This window comes from Eulemur rufifrons, chromosome 28 (assembly GCF_041146395.1).
Source record: "Eulemur rufifrons isolate Redbay chromosome 28, OSU_ERuf_1, whole genome shotgun sequence".
NCBI classification, from domain to species: domain Eukaryota; kingdom Metazoa; phylum Chordata; class Mammalia; order Primates; family Lemuridae; genus Eulemur; species Eulemur rufifrons.
In genome coordinates this window covers 44,504,166-44,523,880 of record NC_091010.1, presented here as the reverse complement: position 1 = coordinate 44,523,880, position 19,715 = coordinate 44,504,166, and the positions used below count along the sequence as shown (strand labels likewise).

The window sequence follows — 19,715 nt, the reverse complement described above, 5'->3', positions numbered from 1 at the left end:
AAGCCAGTATTACTGGCCCATCTTCATTGCACTGACACTGTTCCCAGCAACTTCAGGAGACATATTCTTTTCAAATGAATATTCATCAAGCTAGATCATAAGCTGGGCCATAAAACAAATACCAACACATTTAAAAGGTTGAAATCATAGAATCTGTTTTTGATCATTATGGAATTAAATTAGAAATTAATAATAATATATCTTTAAAAAATTTGAAGATTAACTCACTTTTATTATAAATAACCCATGACTCAAATAAGAAATCACAGGGTGTAAACTTAGTGGAAATCAAGGAGCGAGGGGGAAAAGGGAGGAAGGGAGGGACAAAAACATGCCCAATGGGTACAATGAACATTATTTGAGTGATGGGTACACCTATAGTTGTGACTCAAGCATTACAAAAGCAACCCATGTAACTAGAAACATTTGTACCCCTTAATATTTTGAAATAAACACGTACACACACACACACACACACACACACAAAAGAAAAGATGTCACAGGGGACATTAGAAAATATTTTGAACTAAATTACAATGAAAACACAATATATCAAAATTTGGGAGATGCAGCAAAAGCGTTGAATTGGGAAAATTTACAGCTTTAAATGCTTATATTAGAAAAGATGAAAGGAACAAAATCAATGGCCGAAAATTCAACCTTAGGAAGTTGAATAAGAGCAAAGTGAACCCAAAGTAAGGAAAAGGAAGGAAATAACAAAGATGAGAGCACAAATCAGTGAAGTAGAAAACAAACAATAGATTTCGCAAAACCATACTCCATTGGCTGAGGTCAACAATAAAAAAAATTAATAAGACTAAAAGCTTGTTCTTTGGACAGATCAATAAAATTGATAAATATCTATCTCAACTGATACAGACACACAGATAGACGCACACACACACACATATGCATGCACAAAGAGAGAGAGAAAACACAAATTATCGATATCAGAAGTGAAAGAGAAGCTATTGTTACAAACCCTACAGACATTAAAAAGATGAAAATAGGCTGGGCGGTGGCTCACGCCTGTAATCCTAGCACTCTGGGAGGCCGAGGTGGGCGGATCCTTTGAGCTCAGGAGTTCGAGACCAGCCTGAGCAAGAGCGAGACCCCATCTCTACTAAAAATAGAAAGAAATTATATGGTATTAAAAAAAAAAGATAAAAATGAAATATTGTGAATGACTTCCTGTCAATAAATCTCAAAAAACAGATGAACAAATTTCTTGACAAATACAACATGTTAATACTGGCACAAGATGAAACATAAAATCCAGATAGCCTCAGATCCATTGAGGAAATTGAAATTGGTAGCAAAACCTCAAAGAAAAATTTAGGCTTGGGCAGTTTTATTGGTTAATTCTAGCAAACATTTAGGAAAGAAAGAACACAGGAATTTTTCTATCAGAAACAGAGGAGAAGGAGTACTTCCAAACTCATTTTATGAGGCCAGATTAACCCTCATAGCAAAAACTGACAAAAGACATTACAAAAAAGAAAATTAAAGACCAATGTCTTCCATGAACACAGATGCAAAAATCCCTAATAAAATCTTAGCAAATCAGTCGTATTTCAAAAGAATGATACATCATGACCAAGTGAGGTTTATCCCAAGGATTCAAGGTTGGGTTAACCCTCTAGTAGCTAGTGGTAGATTTATGGAAAAGAGCTACAAAGTTAAAGCATCAGGTGAAGAAGAGATTTTCTACAGTTTTTTTTTTTTTTTAAATTTACTAGTAGGAAAAAAATAGGTGGTTGCATATAGCAAAAAGCACCAGACTAGGAATCAGGATCAGGCTTTAGTCCTGGTTCTTCTTCCAACTCAAAATATTAATGTATTAGAAAGGTCACTTAGCCTCAGTTTTCACTTGTGTCCAATAATGACCTCTTAGGATCTTTCCCAACTCTAACACACCAAGAGTCTACGAGGTCAAGTCCTAACATTTTTGTTACAGCTGCCTAGACTTTTTGCTTCAGCAACTCAAAAGGCAGAAGTAGAAAATGTGCAAGATATGCTTTCATGCACGAATGAAGGCACCATCTGCACATGACTTGACGTGCCAAGGATTCATGTGTGGCCCTGACTTGAGCACACCCACAAGTCCTCAGGAAGTACTTTCAAATCAGTGCTCTGGAAGGCATCCATTAGGTCATGGTACTATGGAAAGATCCTGGACTCTGCACTGAGACTGACCTGGGTTTGAATCCAGTTCTGCTGCCTGCTAACTGACCCTGGAAATACTGTCTAACATCACTGACTCTCAGTTTCTTCTTCCGTGGAGATAATACCTGTGATCCAGAACCATTGTGAGAATTAACTGAGATAGCGTAAGAAAGTTCATGAATTATATATGGTCAGTGCTCAATAAACATTAGCTTCCATTTCCTTATCAGTGAAGAATTAAGTTTGCCTGCGTACAGCAGAACAGCCAAATGATCATGGATCAAAGAAGATGGAGACATATTTATTTCTCTCTCATGTAAAAGAAGACAGAGTTGAAAAACCTGGAGCTGGATTGGGAGCTCCGTGGTCAGCAGGGAATCAGGCTGTGCCAAGCTTTCTGCACTGTTCTTAGAGTACAGCTTCTGTCCACACGGTTGCCTCATGATCTAAGAGGGCTGTTGGGTCTCCAGCCATCTCATTCACATTCCAGGCAGAAACTAAAAGAAAGGGAGAAAGGCAAAAAGGGTATCTTCCAACAGAGTTAAGGCTCTTATAAAGAACTTTCCTAGACACCCCAGCCAATGACTCCCATTTATATTTTATCAGCTTCCTCTGAGTTACAAGAGAGACTGGGGAATGGAGTCTTTCAGTGGGGCACATTGCTGCCCCCAAATAACACTGAAATTCTGTTATTAAGAAACAAGGGGAGAATGAGTGTTGGGTAGACAATGAACAATCTCTGTGACACTCCTTTTTCCTGTTACTAGAGTAACTTTGGGGTTAAGGATCATGGCATTACCACGAAACAGCTGGCATGGCTTTTAAATCATAATACATGACAAGCGAGGCAGCTCTTATGTCCTGAATGGCTTTGAATTCAAAATCTAGCTTTGACATTTATTAACCAAGTGACAATGGCCCAGGCAGATTACCTTACTGGAGCCACATAGCAGGTGCCCAACACTCTGTTTCTCTGAACTGGACATCCAGGGTCTGGAAACAGGCACTGCCGTTGTCCAAAATGGCCCAACGAGGGGCCCTTGGGCTGTGGCAGAGCCTTTGTGAGGAGTGGTCATTTTGGTGAGCAGGGAAGGAGGTCGCACTCTTTCAAGAGGGCTAGGCTTCTAGGTTTCATTTGCAAAGCTACTTATTCCTGAAAAGCTACAAATGTCCCCAAATAGTCAGCATTGGGTTTTGATAAGATGGCCCACTGGGTTGGGCTGAAACTATCTTAAGCAAGTAGAAAGGGCAGCGGTCTTTATAAAGCCAGGGTGTCTATAAACAGGGTTTTTAAAGGGTACCTGGTTTTGCCTTGGCTTACTAAAGTTCCTATACCCTGGAACCCCCTTTCCCCACCCCCACCTGTGATGTCCCACTGGCCTGTCCCACACAGTTCATGCACTCCACCCTGTCCCTATGAACATTCCTGAGCCTCCTTAGTCTCCTCGACAAAGCAAAGAACAAGCCCTTCAAATGAAAGTTGTGGAGCCTTAGGCAGGTCACTTAACCTGCATGTCAGTACCTTCATCCGTATAACGAGCAGATTAAACTTGGTGATTTAAAAACAAATAATTAATGCTGTTGAACACCCACCGTCTGCTGGGCCCAGTGGTGGGGAGTGGAGATGCGGTGGTGGAAGAGACACAGCCCTGCCTTCAAGGGGCTGATGGTCTTATGGGACCCTGGCAGTGACAAGGGCAGGGAGTAGGGGATGCTATGGGAGCTCCAAGGGAGGGCTCTTTCCAGATGTTCATGGCTCATGAGAGTAAGGTAATCTTGGCAGTGCTGGGGTGACAATGTCACAGGTGACAAACAGCTATTCCTCTGCCACCTGCAATGGGAGGTGGTGCCAACATAGGCTAGTGGTGACTTGTGGGGCCCTTCGGGTCACAGTAGGGCCTGCTTTAAGCATTTGCCACCTAATCTAGTGGGCAGAAGCATGGACTCTGGAGCCAGACTGTCTGGGTTCAAAACTCAGTGCTGCAATTACTAGCTGTGTGCCCTTGGGCAAAAGTTATTAAACTTCTTTATCTGTAAAATGGCTGTACTATTAGCACCTTCCCCATAGGATAGCTAAGAGAATTAAGATGAATTAAGAGCATCCACTATGTGTGGCACACTCCTGCACCTCTACCTTCTGTCCTAGCAAGTGAGGCTTTGGTAACCACGGAAAGGACCTGGTCCCAGTCTTGGGGGATTATGAAATAACATCTTGAAAATGTGAGGAACAGAATTTTCTTCCCCTTTACCTGCCCCTGTATGCCTTAGATGACACATGCTGACGTCTCTGTCCCCTCCTGTTTGCCATGCCAAACAGGACTCTAGGGCAGCAGCCAAGTCCGGTTCTCCATCCTTCCTCAAGGCTGTTTGCTTGGCGTCCAGTGCTGCAGGGAGTGACCGCAGAGCCTGCCCAGAAGAGCCAGTGCCCCGGCGCTGAGCAGGGCCCTGCAAAAGGGCAGCTGCTTCCATGCCCCTTGTTGTGCAAAACCCACCAAATGGAGGCAGAAAACCGGTTATTACTTCCCCTACCCAGCCCCACCTGCTATACAAAGAAACAGGGTGGAATTGCCAGTGTCAGACACACTAGGAAAGTCCCCTTACCAAGGGAATGTTGGCCTCTGAGTCCTCTCCCCGGCCAAATTCCAGAGGTCAATGCTATGCAGCAGTGGGAGTAGAGTTTGGACAGCTGACCCAGCACCCATGACCCTATCTGAAACTGGCAGATGCCCTCTAATGGTTTCACAAGGGTTAAGAGTTGTCCAAATCCTTTTGGTTAGGAGGCAGGAAAGGGCCCTCCCTCCCTAACATCTGGAGCTGGAAAGGAAGACTGTGCATTTGAACAGTGGGGACATCAGGGGAGTTGACCTCAAATGGATGGACACACAATCAGTAGAAATGACGCCAGCAAGGAAGAGGGTAGACTCTGGAAGACCAGTGTTCAAGCAAGGTTCTCCAATCAGGGTATTCCACAGAGCGCTGGCACTGTCTGAGTTGGAATGCCCTCACTGTCCACAGCAGGAAACAGAAGGCTTTTGGAGTTCCAGCTTGTCCAAGGCAACAGGGGAATATAAGAGCAGGGCAGAGGTAAGAATTTGGGGTCCCTGTCTTTCAGTCCAGATCTCTGTGCCCTGCTCCAAGACCCCTTCCTCACGACACACTCCCTCTCCCCACCTTCTGGCAGTCAGGTTTCATTGCTCCCGGCTGGTTTCCTGGATGTCACTGGTGATCTCAGTGCCCTGCTGTTTTTATATCAGATTTCATTCTTCCAGACCCTCATGGTGATCCACTGACAAACATCTGCTCAAAACTTTCCTTCCTTGGCCTCTGTTATTTGGTCCTGTTTCTCTGGCCACCCTGGTCTCCTTTGCAGACCCTTCTTCCTGTGGTCCCTAAGCACAGTACCTCCCCCGGGGCTCTGCCCTTGAGGCCAGGCCCTGGCTTTTTATCCCCTCGCCCCATCCGCTTGTGCAGCCTCAGTGGAAGAGTCAGGGAAAGATGTTAGGATGCCAGCTTTGAAGATAGTGGAAGAGGCCACGAGCCAAGGAATGTGGGTGACTTTTAGAAACTGAAAAAGCGAAGGAAACAGATTCTCTATTTGCAGAAAGGAAGCCAACGCTGCCAACACCTTGATTTAGACTGGTGAGACTCATGTGGCACTTCTGAGCTACAGAACTGTAAAATAATAAGTTGGTATTGTTTTAACCCACTACATTTGTAGTAATTTATTATGGCAACAGGAGAAACTAATATAGAGCCTCATCCCGGTATCTCCATTCTTAAATCCATTTCATTTATTTCCACCTAGACTTGAGCCCTAATTTTCCTTCATCTCTTGCTCTCTGCGTCTGTCCTCTGGACCCTGGGTGGTTGACTCCAAGGGCATGTACTATTCAGATCCCTACAGCAGCAGCAAAGCGAGGACAAGAAGGCGGCGGGTGAGCAAGGGTTAATTAAGCAAGAGCTGTACCTCTGGAACCAGACAGGCCTGGTACTGAACCACAGGAGCATTTATTCTCAGTGCAAGTCTGAGCAAGGTATTTGGCTTGTTTCTTCAGCTCTAGCATAAATACAGTGATAGGAGCTACCTCAAAGGGTGGTTGTGAGGATGCAATGCAATGATGGGTGTAGGGCCGGAGAAACCGCGCCCAGGGTAAAGCAACAGATTAAATGGCAGTGATAATTATCATACATTTAACATATGAGATGATAACTAATGTTCATGTGGCATCAGGAGACCAGGTCCAAGGAATTGCGAAAAGGTCACTGGAGGATACTCAAGGGCCAGGTGCCCAGCCTTCCTCCTCTTCCCCTTCCTGCCTCCTCCCCCTTCCTGCTGGGGCAGCATCGGCTTAGGGACAAACCCCAGGGGTGGGGAGGTGGCTTGGACAGCGGGTGCTCAAGCACAGCGCAGACCCCAGGTCACAGAGGCCTGGCAGTTCAACTCTCCCTACCTCCCCTACCAACATCAGCTCGGGCTGCCCTTGGGTGGCCGATCAGGGCTGGTTTCACGCGGAGTGGGGCGCACGTGGCGCGAAGCCCCCTGCCTCCTCCCTACCCTCGAGCAGGGAACCGTGGGGGGAGCTGGCCAGCGTCCCGGCCCGCGAGGGGTTCTCACTTCCCCTCCCCAACGGCCGCGGGTGCAGGTGCCCCGGCCGAGCGGGGCGGTCCCTGTGGACACGCCCTAGCGGCGAGTCCTCGCGGCTGTTCGTCCGGAGGAAGCGCCAGAGCGCAGCTGATCCTGCGCGGAGCCCGGCGCCCCTCCCGCCCCGCGCCCAGGAACGCCGCCAGGCCCCGGCTCCGGGCTGCGGGCACCGGGCACGGGCACGCAGCGAGCCGGGGATGTGAGCTGCGCCCCGCGGCATGGCAGCCTCAGGTGGGTAGGCGGGCGCCGGGCCCTCCGCGGAGCCCCCTCACTCGCGCCGCTTGTCCCCTGTGCCGCACTCTCGCGCCCACCCGCACCCCTCCTGGGGAGCTCCCTCGCACCCCTAGTTGCGGCTTCAGTGCGGGGATCCGGTGTTCTTTCTGTTCTGTTCTCTGTTCCCTGTTGCGAACTTCCCTCCCCAACTTTCCCGTGTTCCCCTCCCCGGCCTGTTGCGCGGCTCTCTTCGGCCCCTGCCCGACCCTCCCGCGGCCCCGTCTTTTAAGTCTTCTGTCCTCCGTCTCTGGCCATCGGAGCCTCTAGGGGGTCGCTCCCCTAGCTCCTTGGAGCGTCTGGGGGGTCGTTCCCCTAGCTCCTCAGACGCAGTGAAGCGGCGGGCGGACTTGTCTACGCCGGCCAAACGCTTCTCTTCAGCCTCGCGGGACCCATAGGGGGCGCTCAGACAGGCCGAGGCCGTGCTGGGAGACCAGAGGTGGCCCTTGGTCCAGCTTCCCAAGCCCCCTTCCTAACCCCAGCCCAGGCTTTGTTTTGCGTCTGGAATTTTGCTAGGAATCCGGGAGCGCTATTCCTTTAGCTTTACTTTTCCTTTGTCCTTTGCAGAACTTTGGGGAATGGGGAGAGTCTGCGGTCACTGGGTAGATCTGCCCACCAAAGGGTGCCACGAATCTTTTCTGGCTGGTCTTGGGTTCCCTTCTGGTTCATGGGTGCATACACTTGACAAGTCACTCATTCACCGAGATCCAGGACGAGCGGCATAATACTGATAATAATTAGAGACAACTAATGAGCCTGTTCTCAACGGTGACCAGGACATACTGTCTCTGTCTCTGGGAGTTTATAGTTCTGGGAAGGAAAGCAATAAGTAAACAGAGAATTACTAGATGAGAAGAAATAATTATCATGTTTGCAAAAGGGTTTGCTTGTGTTTTCCAAGCCCACTTTATGATGTTTTTAGTAGAGGTAACCTGCAGATGCCTCCTGAAAAAGAAAATCTAGTTAACCAGGAGAAGGCACTATTGTTGAAGGCGGTGAGCAAATTCTAGAATGAAGAGCCATCCTTTCCCACATCTTCTGAGGTCTAACCTGGTAATGGTGCTTTGGAAGAAAAGGTAGAAAAAAACCAGTGGTGATGGTTCTATTAGATTTGGTGATACAGGCTCATTATTTCAGGGGGGTGGGAGGGTGGTTAACGTCAGCCTGGTGGCTCTCTAGCTGGGCTCTGGAGGCTGGAAGAAGGTGTATTGTGAATAAGGAGCCCCTGATAATAGTAGGCTTATGGTAGTTCACACACTCCATTTGAAAGCCAAAGTTATATAGAGGGAATTCAGGCATTTGACAAATATTGATTGCATGCTTACTGTTTCTAGGTGTTGGGTAAACAAAACAGACAAAAGCTACGCCCCGTGCCTCTTACCGCAGTGAAGACAGGCAACACATTTAATAAGGAAAGTCCGTGGTCTGATATGTGCTATGGACAAACAATACAGAGCGATAAGAGGGGGTTGGAGTTAGAATTTTAAATGAGGTGTCCAGGTTAGGTCTCGTGGAGAAAGGGACATTTGACCCAAGACCTGCAGGAGAGGGAGGGGTCCCGTGAGGAAGGGTGCACCCACAACAGGTGTATATGTGGCGTGTTTACGGCACAGGGAGCAGGCCAGGGTGGCAGGAGGAGGTGGGTGACGGGGGAGGGGCGAGGAGGTCAGAGAATGAACTAGTGAAGCTCCCACTTCCTTTGGAGGTTGGGAACCGGCCCTGGGCTGCTGAGGCCAGGAAACAGCACAGAGGGAGGACTTTGGGGCAGAGAAGGCCAAGAAAATGATCCCTCTTTTGCTCTTGTTCAGTGCCCCGTGTGCATCTCCCCAGTGGGCGTGGCTGAAAGGGCTAGAAGGGCGAGCTCCAGCTCAGATGGGGATCCTAGCCCAGTGGCCAGACCTGGGGCTATTTTAGGGCTCTGCAGTGGCTTCTGCAGATGTCTGCAATGGTTAGAGCTGCCACATGTCTTGCTGGTAGCATCCTCTGTGGTGAGATGCCACTCCAGGTGCTGCAAATGGGAGTTGGGCCTGAGTCCCCTGGGCTCCCTGAGGTCTGGAGGTACAAGGACCCGTGGGAGCGGTTCACAGCGGTGACAACAGCACCTCTCACCAAGATGCTGTGGGCTCCAGAGTCATCTAGGCTACCCCTGTCTGTGGCCTTCTTTTTAAAACAGCTTTATTGTAATAGAATTCACATGCCATGCAGTTCATCCACTTTCAGTGCTTTTTATCATCTTCACAGATACAAGCAACCATCACCATAGTCAATTTTAGAACATTTTCGTCACCTCAAAAAGACACTGTAAGGTTTAGCTATTACCCTTTTATTCTCCCCTAGCCCTAAGATCTACTTTGTCCCTGTAGATTTCCCTACTCTGGACTTTTATATGAATAGGATCACATAGAGTGTGGTCTCTGGTGACAGGCTTCTTTCACGCAGGATAATATTTTCAAAGTTCATCCAATTGTAGCCTGTGTGGGTACTTAATTCCTTTTTGTGGCCTATTCCTCTGGTCCTCATAAAGTCCTTTCCATTGAAGCATAAGCATTAGTCTTTCATTTTCTGAAAGACATGTTTGCTTATTGAAATCTAGGAGAATCTAGGCTCCCTGTCCTTAAAAGAACCTTGGATAGTAAGATAAAATGAAATGGACTCAGCCTATCCCGGAATAGTCTCTAGACTATTGGCACCTTGTGTATTTACATGTGAGAGGGGGAGAGGCCAGAAGTGACTTTCCCAAGTGGCCAAGTCTGTGGCTGAGTGAAGACTAGAACTCTCTCCTCCAGGTGTTAGCCTCCAAGTCTTTGCAGAAAGCTCTCATACCTTTTCCTGCCCCCTCTCTCCAAAGTTTCTCTTATCTTCAGATCCTTCTGCCATTCCTGGACTTATAGGACCATAGGGCTTGCGGGGACGTTTTACTGTTTTGTGATCTGAACTTCCATCCGATTCTTGAGGTCTCTCAATACTCTTGCTAATCCCTGAACTTGAACACCTTTGGGAATAGGAAGCTCCTCATGTGATTGCTTGTTAGATCCCTGCCTATCCTGATCACCTTTTCTGTCTCACATCCCTCTTCAATACGGTGCTCAGCTTCAAACATGGGGCTCCAGGACCAATGAATGGGGTGTCAGAGTCCCCTACAGGCTGAAGGAATAGTCTGGGATGAGTAATTTGGGAAGCCCCTGGGCGCTTCCGCTCTGCTCTTTTCCCCAGTGGGTTCTGAACTGTGCAAAGGCATCTCTCCTTGAGTCACTGTGCTTCTTACCACCGCTGTGACACCCTGCTGCCACCAGGCCAGCCCCTTCCTCTCTGCTCACCCATTCCTTTCTCTTGCTGTCACCAAACCTGATCTTTAAGTTTTACAAGGACAAAGACCCTTTCTCATTTTTTGTCTAGGAATAATGGACTCCTTGTTGGTTCACGTATTTAGTTTCTTTTAATAAAAAGAGAGAGAGAGAGAGAAAGGGAAGTATTTTAGGACATGCAGAGAAATGACTGATGGTTAAAGGAAAGGGATTATCGTTGAAGCCAGGGGTTTCCCCCATACGAGGGCGCATTGCTGACAAAGCATTAGTCCTACACGCTGCCCAGCACATCACGGAAGGACTTCAACTTCCACTTTGGACTTTTTCACAATTTCCCCATCTTCGAGTTTCAGCAGCACAGCAATATTCAGGAAAGTGATAGATTTCCTTGTCCTCATTTGCATTGAGGCAAATTTGCCTAGTTTTAGTATATTAATCTAAGTCACGCCAGAAGTTAGTGACCAAATAGATGGTAATATTAACTAGCTGGAAGCACTTTTGCTCAAAGGGGATTAAATTTAACACTAGAACTCCAAGAAGGAGACATTTTAAATAGCTGTTTTTTATGTAGAAGAGGCTGACCTCTTAAGTGCTTTTAATTTCAGTTGTATTTTTTTTTTTTTGAGACAGAGTCTCACTCTGTTGCCCAGGCTAGAGTGAGTGCCGTGGCGTCAGCCTAGCTCACAGCAACCTCAAACTCCTGAGCTCAAGCGATCCTCCTGTCTCAGCCTCCCGAGTAGCTGGGACTACAGGCATGCACCACCATGCCCGGCTAATTTTTTTTCTATATATATTTTTAGCTGTCCATATAATTTCTTTCTATTTTTTTAGTAGAGATGGGGTCTCGCTCTTGCTCAGGTTGGTCTCGAACTCCTGAGCTCAAATGATCCGCCCACCTCGGCCTCCCAGAGTGCTAGGATTACAGGCGTGAGCCACCGCGCCCGGCCTCAGTTGTATTTTTAATGAAGTTTTATTTTAAAACAGTTTTAGATTTTCAGAAAAACTGAAAAGATAGTACAGAGAGTTCCCAATATTCCACACCCAGTTTCCCCTATTATTAATATTTTATATTGGTGTAGTATTTGCTACCCTCAACGAACCAATATTGATAAATTATTATTAATTAAAGTCTATACTTTATTCAGATTTCCTTAGTTTTTACACAGTGTCCCTTTTTCGGTCCCAGGATCCCATCCCAGATACCTTGTTACATTTAGTAGTCATGTCTCCTTAGGTGCCTCAAGGCTGTGATTTTCTTTGATTTCCCTTGTTTTTGATGACTTTGACAGTTTTGAGGAGTGCTGGTCAGTTATTTTTTAAAATGTCCCTCAGTTTGGCTTTGTCTGATATTTTTCTCATAATTAGACTGGGTTGATGGGTTTTGGGGAGGAAGATGGCAGAAGTAAAGTGCCATTCTCATCACATCATGTCAAGGATACACATCATTGAAATGATTTACGTTGATGTGGACGTTGACCTTGATCACTGGGCTGAGGCAGGATTTGCTAGGTTTCTCCACCATGAAGTTACTCTTTTTTCCCCCCCTTTCTATACTTGCTCTTTGGAAACACAGTGCACACTCAGGAGAAGTTATACTTTACCTCCTTGAGAGTGGAGCTATCTACATAAATTATTTGGAATTCTTATACATTGAGATGGAGTCTTATTCTGTTGCCTGGGCTAGAGTGCCGTAGCATCAGCCTAGCTCACAGCAACCTTAAACTCCTGGGCTCAAGCAATCCTTCTGTCTCAGGCTCCCGAGGAGCTGGGACTACAGGCATGTGCCACCATGCCTGGCTAATTTTTTGTATATATTTTAGTTGTGCAGCTAATTTCTTTCTATTTTTAGTAGAGACGGGGTCTCGCTCTTGCTCAGGCTGGTCTCGAACTCCTGAGCTCAAACGATCCACCCGTCTCTGCCTCCCAAGTGCTAGGATTACAGGTGTGAGCCACCGCACCCGGCCAGTTACAACTTTGGCCACTGGGAGCTCTTTCAGTTGACTCCTGTGTCCTTTTGACATATGCCTGTCATTGTATTTTTTTTTTTTTTTTTTGAGCATTTTCTTACTTTCTGGCACTACAAGATGCTCCAGACTAATTTTGTCTATTTCCTGCCTCAGAAAATATATAATCCTAGAAGCATTCCCAGAATCAGTCATTTCTTCAAAGGAACCCTCGTTCCTTTTATTGGAGAATGGTATTTGAAACCAATGGCATTAGATGTGTTTTAACTGTATTTTCTAAGCTATATTCTGCATTTCCCTGACTTTTTAAATAGGGTGCATCTTAGAGGTTAAGAGCATGGCCTTTGGTGTCGGATCCCTGCCCTGGCACTAAGAGTGTGATCTTGGACAGCAGCAGCTAATCTTCAATAAGTTTTAATGTCTGTGTCTATAAAATGGGGCTATCGATAGCATATACTTTGTAGGATTGTTCTGAAGATTAAATGAGAGAATGCACATGAAATGCTTAACAGAGTGACTGGCACATGGCCCAGGAAACAGAGCTGAATTACAATTTAAACTTTCCTTGGTGATGACTTGGAGCCTTTAATGCACAGCAGGTATTGTGATGTGCTGTTAACAGAGGAGCAGGAACAGTGAGGCAGATCCAGGGTGAAATGAGTACTCACTCCCTCAGTGACCCTCAGAGCTTGTCATCTTAAAATATCGGCTTTCTTTTGGGTCACTAAATCCTTTGCATAAAACTTGAGTCGTTGCTCATGGCCACGTGATCTTCAGGGCAATGCAAAAGTTGTTGCTTTTCTGCTAAGTCCATCAGTGCTCAAGAGACCCAAGTGGCCTTCTTAAAGGTACTTCTTATGCTCCAGGAAATCCTCTTCTTCCCTCTCCTTCACGTTTTTGCCATCATTTGTCCACCCTCTTGAAAACATTACCTATGGTTTCTTCATCCCTGGTGTATGGGACACAGCAAGTCCTTTCTGAGATCTTAGTCTCCTTCTGCCCATGTGCACAAATTGTTGACATGACACTTGCTAGTATATTTGTGTGAATGGGAAGGGAGGTGGTGGCTACTGTTTCTCATTTTTACATTTTTAACTGGATTCCAAGCACAGCACCACTCACATTGCATCCTTAACATTGCAATGAAATGTAAAGTGTGGTACCTTTCCTGAGTACTAAATTTGATAGTTGATATCTCTGACATTTCGCTTTGACACTTCTTGTTTTATTTTTATTGTGAAGGTACGTCCTCAGTCTTTCAAACGCATGTTTTGGCTTGTGATTATCTCTCAAATTTTTTAAGAGCTATTTTTGTGAAACTATGGATAAGTCAAAAATTTGTGTTATTTTAGAATATGAGTTCTGTCATGGAACAAATGCAGCCCAGACAACTCAAAATATCAACGAAGTGTTTGGGAAGGATGTGGCTAATGAATGCACAGTACGTGGATGGTTTGAGAAGTTCCATTCTGGTGATTCTAATCTTGAAAATGAGCTATGTGGGCGACCTGAGACCAAGGTGGATAATGATGAGCTGAAAGCTGTAGTGGAAGCAAATCCATCTCAACCTATGTGTGAATTAGCAGCAAGATGTGACATTACTATTCCAACAGTATTGGACCATTTGAAACAAATCGGCAAGGTACAGAAGCTGGATGGATGGGTTCCACATGAATTAAACGAGTGTTAGAAGAGAAATCGTCTTGAAGCTTGCCTTTCTTTGCTGTCACGACATAAAGGCAAACCATTTCTACACTGTATTGTTACGTGTGATGAAAAATGGATTCTTTTTGACAATCACAAGCATTTGGAAGAATGGTTGGATAAAGATGAAGTGCCGAACGAAGCCCAGTCTAAAACTGAGTATTTATCAAAAAAAGCTAAATTAAAAGTGTCTATTTGGTGGTCCAGCACTGGTATTATCTACTACAGCTTCATGAAACCTGGTCAGTGGATTACAGCAGATGTCTGCTGCAACTAACTGGACAAAATGATGAGAATGCTCGTGATTAAGCAGCTGAGATGGGTCAGTAGAGACAGGCCAATCCTCTTGCAAGACAACACTTGACCCTATGTTACACAAACACGCTGCTCAAACTACAGCAGCTAGACTTGGAAACTCTTGGTCATGCACCGTATTCACCAGACCTTGCACCAACTGCCTACCACTTCTTCCAGGCTTGGACCGCTTCTTGCAAGGAAAAATATTGAATTCTTAACAAGCTGTGGAAAATGTCTTTTGTGATTTCATCACCACTCGCTCTCTGGGCTTCTTCGCTGCTGGCGTAAACAAGCTACTGTTAAGATGGCAAAACTGTGTGGATAGTTTAGGCACATACTTTAATTAATTGTTCCACTTCTTGTTTGAGATATAATAAGCTACACTTTGGATTCGAAATCGGACACTTCATATTTAGTGACCTAATATTAGCACTGGGTTTGGGCTCCTACTCAGCAAGGGGCTCAAAAAAGAATGAAACTCCAAACTTTCATTTTATTTTCTATTTTAAAAAATTTGGCAATATCTTGGAGGGCATCAGAACTGCATTGGGTTTACAGTTTACAAGTTGCTTTTGAGTTTGAATATAGTGGGGGATGGGGACAGGAAAGAGGATTCGTCCCATGATCTTTTCAGAACCTCAAGGTCTTGCCCAAGTCCTGCCTCGGTCCTTTTCACCAGGAACTGTGAGTGAAACGTGGGCAGGGCTGGTGTTTAATTGTGACAATCTGCAATTTAAATGACTCCCACAGCAAATGATTCCCACAACCATGACCAGCTTCCTCCTCTGTTGCATCGCATTACACATGAGCGCTTTGTACTCACCCTTTCCAAATCACTCATAGTTTGTTGAATTAATGGAGAGGCAATGACCCAAGACAGTCATAACGGTTATGTTAAGAGCCAAGCTTCTCTGAACTTTGATTATTTGATTATGTCTTATTACTCATAAGATTCTTGACAGAATTTCTGATGGGAGGCAGCAGGTGGATTGGGAAAGAGACGAGCCCCGGAACCAGGGAACAACCTGAGTGTCGGCCCTGCTGCTGCCGCTGTCTGCGGAGTGTGAAGTTGAGCAAGTGAAGTTGACCTTCCCAGATGAAGTGTTTCTTTTTTCTGTAAATGACGAGCTTGGGCCAAGTGATCCCTGAAAGCCCTTTTTGACTCTCTCTGGCATTTCCCCTTTATGAGCGGAAGAAGAAAACTTATGTTTCAGGACAGGTGTGGTGAGGGACACCTTACAAATAGTATTGTGGAGGCCAAAGCATTAATTTGACCACAATTACCATGTATGTTAATGCATTGTTTATGTTAATGTGCAGATAATGACACCAGCTACCAATTACTGAAGGTTTTCTACATGCCAGCGCTGCACTTAGCACTTTCCATGAAATATCTACTTTAGTTCTCTCAAAATACTGATAAATGTATAGCCATTATATTTCCATTTACAGATGAATAAGCTGAGGTTTAGGAAATTTAAGCAACTTGCTCTAGGTTGCACTGCTCATACATTGCAGAGCCAAGATTCTAGCTCTGACCATCTGATCTCAGACCTGTGCTTATAACCACTATATTTGGGAACAAACCAGGTTCTGGGGTCAAATCAAACTGAATTTAGATTCTGACTCTGCCACTGTGAACCTTAGGTAAGTTACTTAACCTCCCATACCTCAGTTTTCTCATCTTTAAAATGAGCTAATAGTAGTACCTACCTTTTAAGGTTGCTTTGAAGATTAAATGAGTTTATTAGGCAATGTGCATGGAACATAGTGAGCTCCATATAAATGCTTGCAGTTGCTACTACTACTATTATTAATATTGTTATCATCCTATACCGCATCAGCTGTGGAGGGGGAAGTGCAGGCCAGGCAGAAACAATACCTTGTGTGTGGGTCTAAAACAGCATGGTATGTTTGGGCGAGGACAGGGAACCTCGTATGATCGGAACACAGATTGTAAGTGGGGAAAGAAGTTAGACAGGCGTGCTGGAAGCAGACCATGAAAGATGGTGGGTGCCAGGACCCTCATCTGTTTTTCTGGCCGTGGGGAAACACCTGGAAGGAGCAGGCGTGCTAACATGCTTCCGTGCTTCCTTCTTGCCCAGGGGTGCCCAGAGGATGCGACATCCTCATTGTCTATAGCTCGGATGCCCAGGAATGGTGCCAGTACCTGCAGGACCTTTTCCTGTCCAGTCGGCAAGTCCGTAGCCAGAAGATGCTGACTCACAGGCTGGGCCCGGAGACCTCCTTCTCAGCCCAGGACCTAAGCCTCTTCCTCAGCTCCCGCTGCGTCGTGGTGCTGCTGTCCGTGGAGCTGGTGCAGCTCTTCTACCAGCCGGCCTTGCTGCCGCTGCTGCAGAGGGCCTTCCATCCCCCGCAGCGCGTGGTGAGGTTGCTGTGCGGGGTGCAGGACAGCGAGGTATTCCTGGACTTCTTTCCGGATTGGGCCCACTGGCAGGAGCTCACCTGTGAGGACGAGCCCGAGACTTACGTGGCAGCTGTGACGAAGGCCATCTCTGAAGGTAAGGATTTCTTCTGGAGTAAAGATAAGCAAGCCCTAGAAAAATGACTGAGCCAGGTCTCAGGCCTTCTGGTGAGACATCCTTTATGTTAACACTGTAAATTTAATATTGCAAAATGAGCAGGGATCTCACTATGTTAAGAGACCTGGTCCTATTTGTTGGTTTGGAGCAACTTATTCCTGGAGTGGGATAGGGATAGGACAGGTCTCCCGGACTGCAGGAGAGGAAGCTGACATTTTCCCTTGTGTTCTGTGCTAGGACAAAAGCCTTCTTTCTAGAATTTTCTTATTTTTTGTTTGTATAAATTTAAGGAGTACAAGTGTAATTTTGGTATATGGTGTAGTGGTGAAATCAGGGCTTTTAGTGTATTCATTACCCAAATAATGTGCATTGTACCCATTAAGTAATTTCTGATCCTACATTTCCTTCCCACGTCCCTCCCCTTCAAGTCTCCATCATCGGTCATTCCACACTCTATGTCCATGTGTACACATCATTGAGCTCCCACTTATGAGAGAGAAAAGCAGTATTTGGCTTTCTGTATCTGAGTTGTTTCACTTAAAAAGTAATGATCTCCCATTCCATTTACATTCACGCAAAAGACATGATTTCATTCTTTTTTATGGCTGAATAGTATTCCATTGTGTATATATACCACATTTTCTTTATCCATTCATCCTTGATGGACACTTAAGTTGATTCTATGTCTTTGCTGTTGTGAATAGTGCTTTGAAAAGCATCTAAGTGCAGGTGTCTTTTTGATACAATGATTGCTTTGAGTTGATACCCAAAGGAAAAGTAGTGAGATTGCTGGATCAAATGGTGGTTCTATTTTTAGTTCTTTGCGAAATCTTCATATTGTTCTTCGTAGAGGTTACACTCATTTACATTCCCACCAACAGTGGATAAAGTTCCCTTTTCTCCATATTCCCTTGGAAGACACCGAACACAAGCTCCAGCCTAGAGAGCAGTGGGTGTGGGAGGTGGAGACTCGGTTTGCTGGGAGAAACACTGGCCCATCTTCCTGCTTGCATGCCGCTTCCGTTTTATCATCACATGATCTTAACATTTTTGTTGCAAAGGCACCATTTTTGAATGACATGTTTATAGAGAAATAGCTTTCTTCTCTATTTCACACCAGCCTAGCTTCTGTCATTTGCCGTTTCTCCTTTTAGAGTGGGAAAATTCCGATCTTCTCTGCCAGGGCTAGTGATTTCAGTGGGCCCAGGAAGTGTGACATACACTCTGATTAACAGTAACGGAAGATGTGCTCTGGGATGGATACATGTCACGGCTTCTCTTCCTCTTTTTGTTTTCTGTTTTTGCCTCACTGTGGGCTACGCGTGGGCTACGCGTGTACCTTCATTTTCCTTGTTTGAGATCTTCCGTACCTGGTGTCGGCAAAGGAGCCTGCATAATCACGGGCCTGATTTAACTGTGCCTCTTAAGCCCTGGTGGAACTTGGTGCTAATTTGGTTCATCCACCCTGTCCCATCTGATAAACTAAATCGAGAATTCACTAATTCTTGGTGACCTTAAAAAGGTAATATAGCTTCCTAGGTGCTTTTATCTCAGGAGTAGGGTACTCTACATCAATAAATATGATCAAGTCTCTTAACATAGTGAGATCCCAGTTCATTTTGTAATGTAAATGACTGATTTTAATGTAAAAGATGCCTCACCTGAATGCCTGGGACCAGGATTAGTAATTTTTGTAGGGTTTACTTTAGAAGGACACACTGTTAGAACCAGCACATGATTCATATTTGCATGATTGCCCTTCATGGCTTTGAGGGAGCTGTGATCTTCCCAAATGCGCAAAGAACTGAGACACGAGTGGCTGTTTGTGCGATGTGTTTATGTCGCTGCAACGGTCCGTTATGATCTCACGGGCAGGCCACTGTGACCGGCCAGCCAATCCTTCAGCGCTCCATGGATGTATTGCCACGGTGCTGGCACTTCACACTGTGTGCTCTAACAGATTGTCCTTTATGATATTACAGTGTCATTATTTTTTACAAAAGGATTCTTTTAATATTGTTGGGATTGGATGCATCCTTGATTAGATGCCTGGCTAAATTCATCTCTTCTAATATTTTGCTTTTTACTAAAGACATTGGCTCAGTATGCTGTGAGCCTGTAGCTTCAGGTGTTTCAGAAAGAACGAGGTATTTCACAGTAGTGTTTCTGTTCTGAGGGCAAATAACCTCTCATCAGAAAGAGATTATTTCAATGGGAGATTAAAATAAGCTGCTTAGTGGCATATCTCTGTAGTTTAGAATCAATGAGCATACGGACGAACGGAATTATAGGAAAAGAAGAGGAGGAGGAAGGAAGGCTTATAGTCCTAAGGTAACTTTCTTAACTGGTATTAGGCTTGTGAACTTTGGAGTTCAAGGTCTCTGTCTGTGCCAGGATGGCTTGGGTTTGCTTTCTGAGTGTCCCAAGGCCAAGTTTTTTTGACCCACCACTCAGAGTCTGGCAGTGCAGCAAAAAGAGCATCGCACGAGTAGGGACACTGCATTCCCTGGCTCCGCTGCTAACTAGATGCCCAACACTGAGCAAGACACATGGTCTCTTTGTGTTCCAGTTTCCTTTCTGTAAGAGGCAGACTTGGACTTGATCTAGGACACTTCCAAGGGCTAATAATCTATGATGCACCTGGGCCAAGTGAACATTTTAAAATCTTCTTGTCCCATTTCATACCTACTTTGATTCCCTGGAAGCTTAGGGCTAAAACAATGATTAAGGACATACTACCTCTAAACTGGGTGTCTGGTATAATTATGTCCTTAGTTACATTTCCTGTAACTTGTGATAGTTTATTTTAACGCTTCTCCTGTAC

At 45.4% G+C, this 19,715-nt stretch overlaps 1 protein-coding gene across 1 annotated transcript in view; it reads left to right on the top strand.

Annotated features, from left to right (window-relative positions):
- The first annotated feature begins 6,889 nt into the window (after nt 1-6,889).
- The window catches only part of PIK3AP1 (phosphoinositide-3-kinase adaptor protein 1), a 107,224-nt gene continuing 94,398 nt past the window's right edge, over nt 6,890-19,715 (top strand). Inside the window, exons 1-2 of the mRNA XM_069459980.1 lie at nt 6,890-7,039; nt 16,454-16,870. Coding sequence (XP_069316081.1) covers nt 7,027-7,039; nt 16,454-16,870 — 430 coding nt within the window. The 5' untranslated portion in view covers nt 6,890-7,026. The remainder of the gene's footprint in view (nt 7,040-16,453; nt 16,871-19,715) is intronic.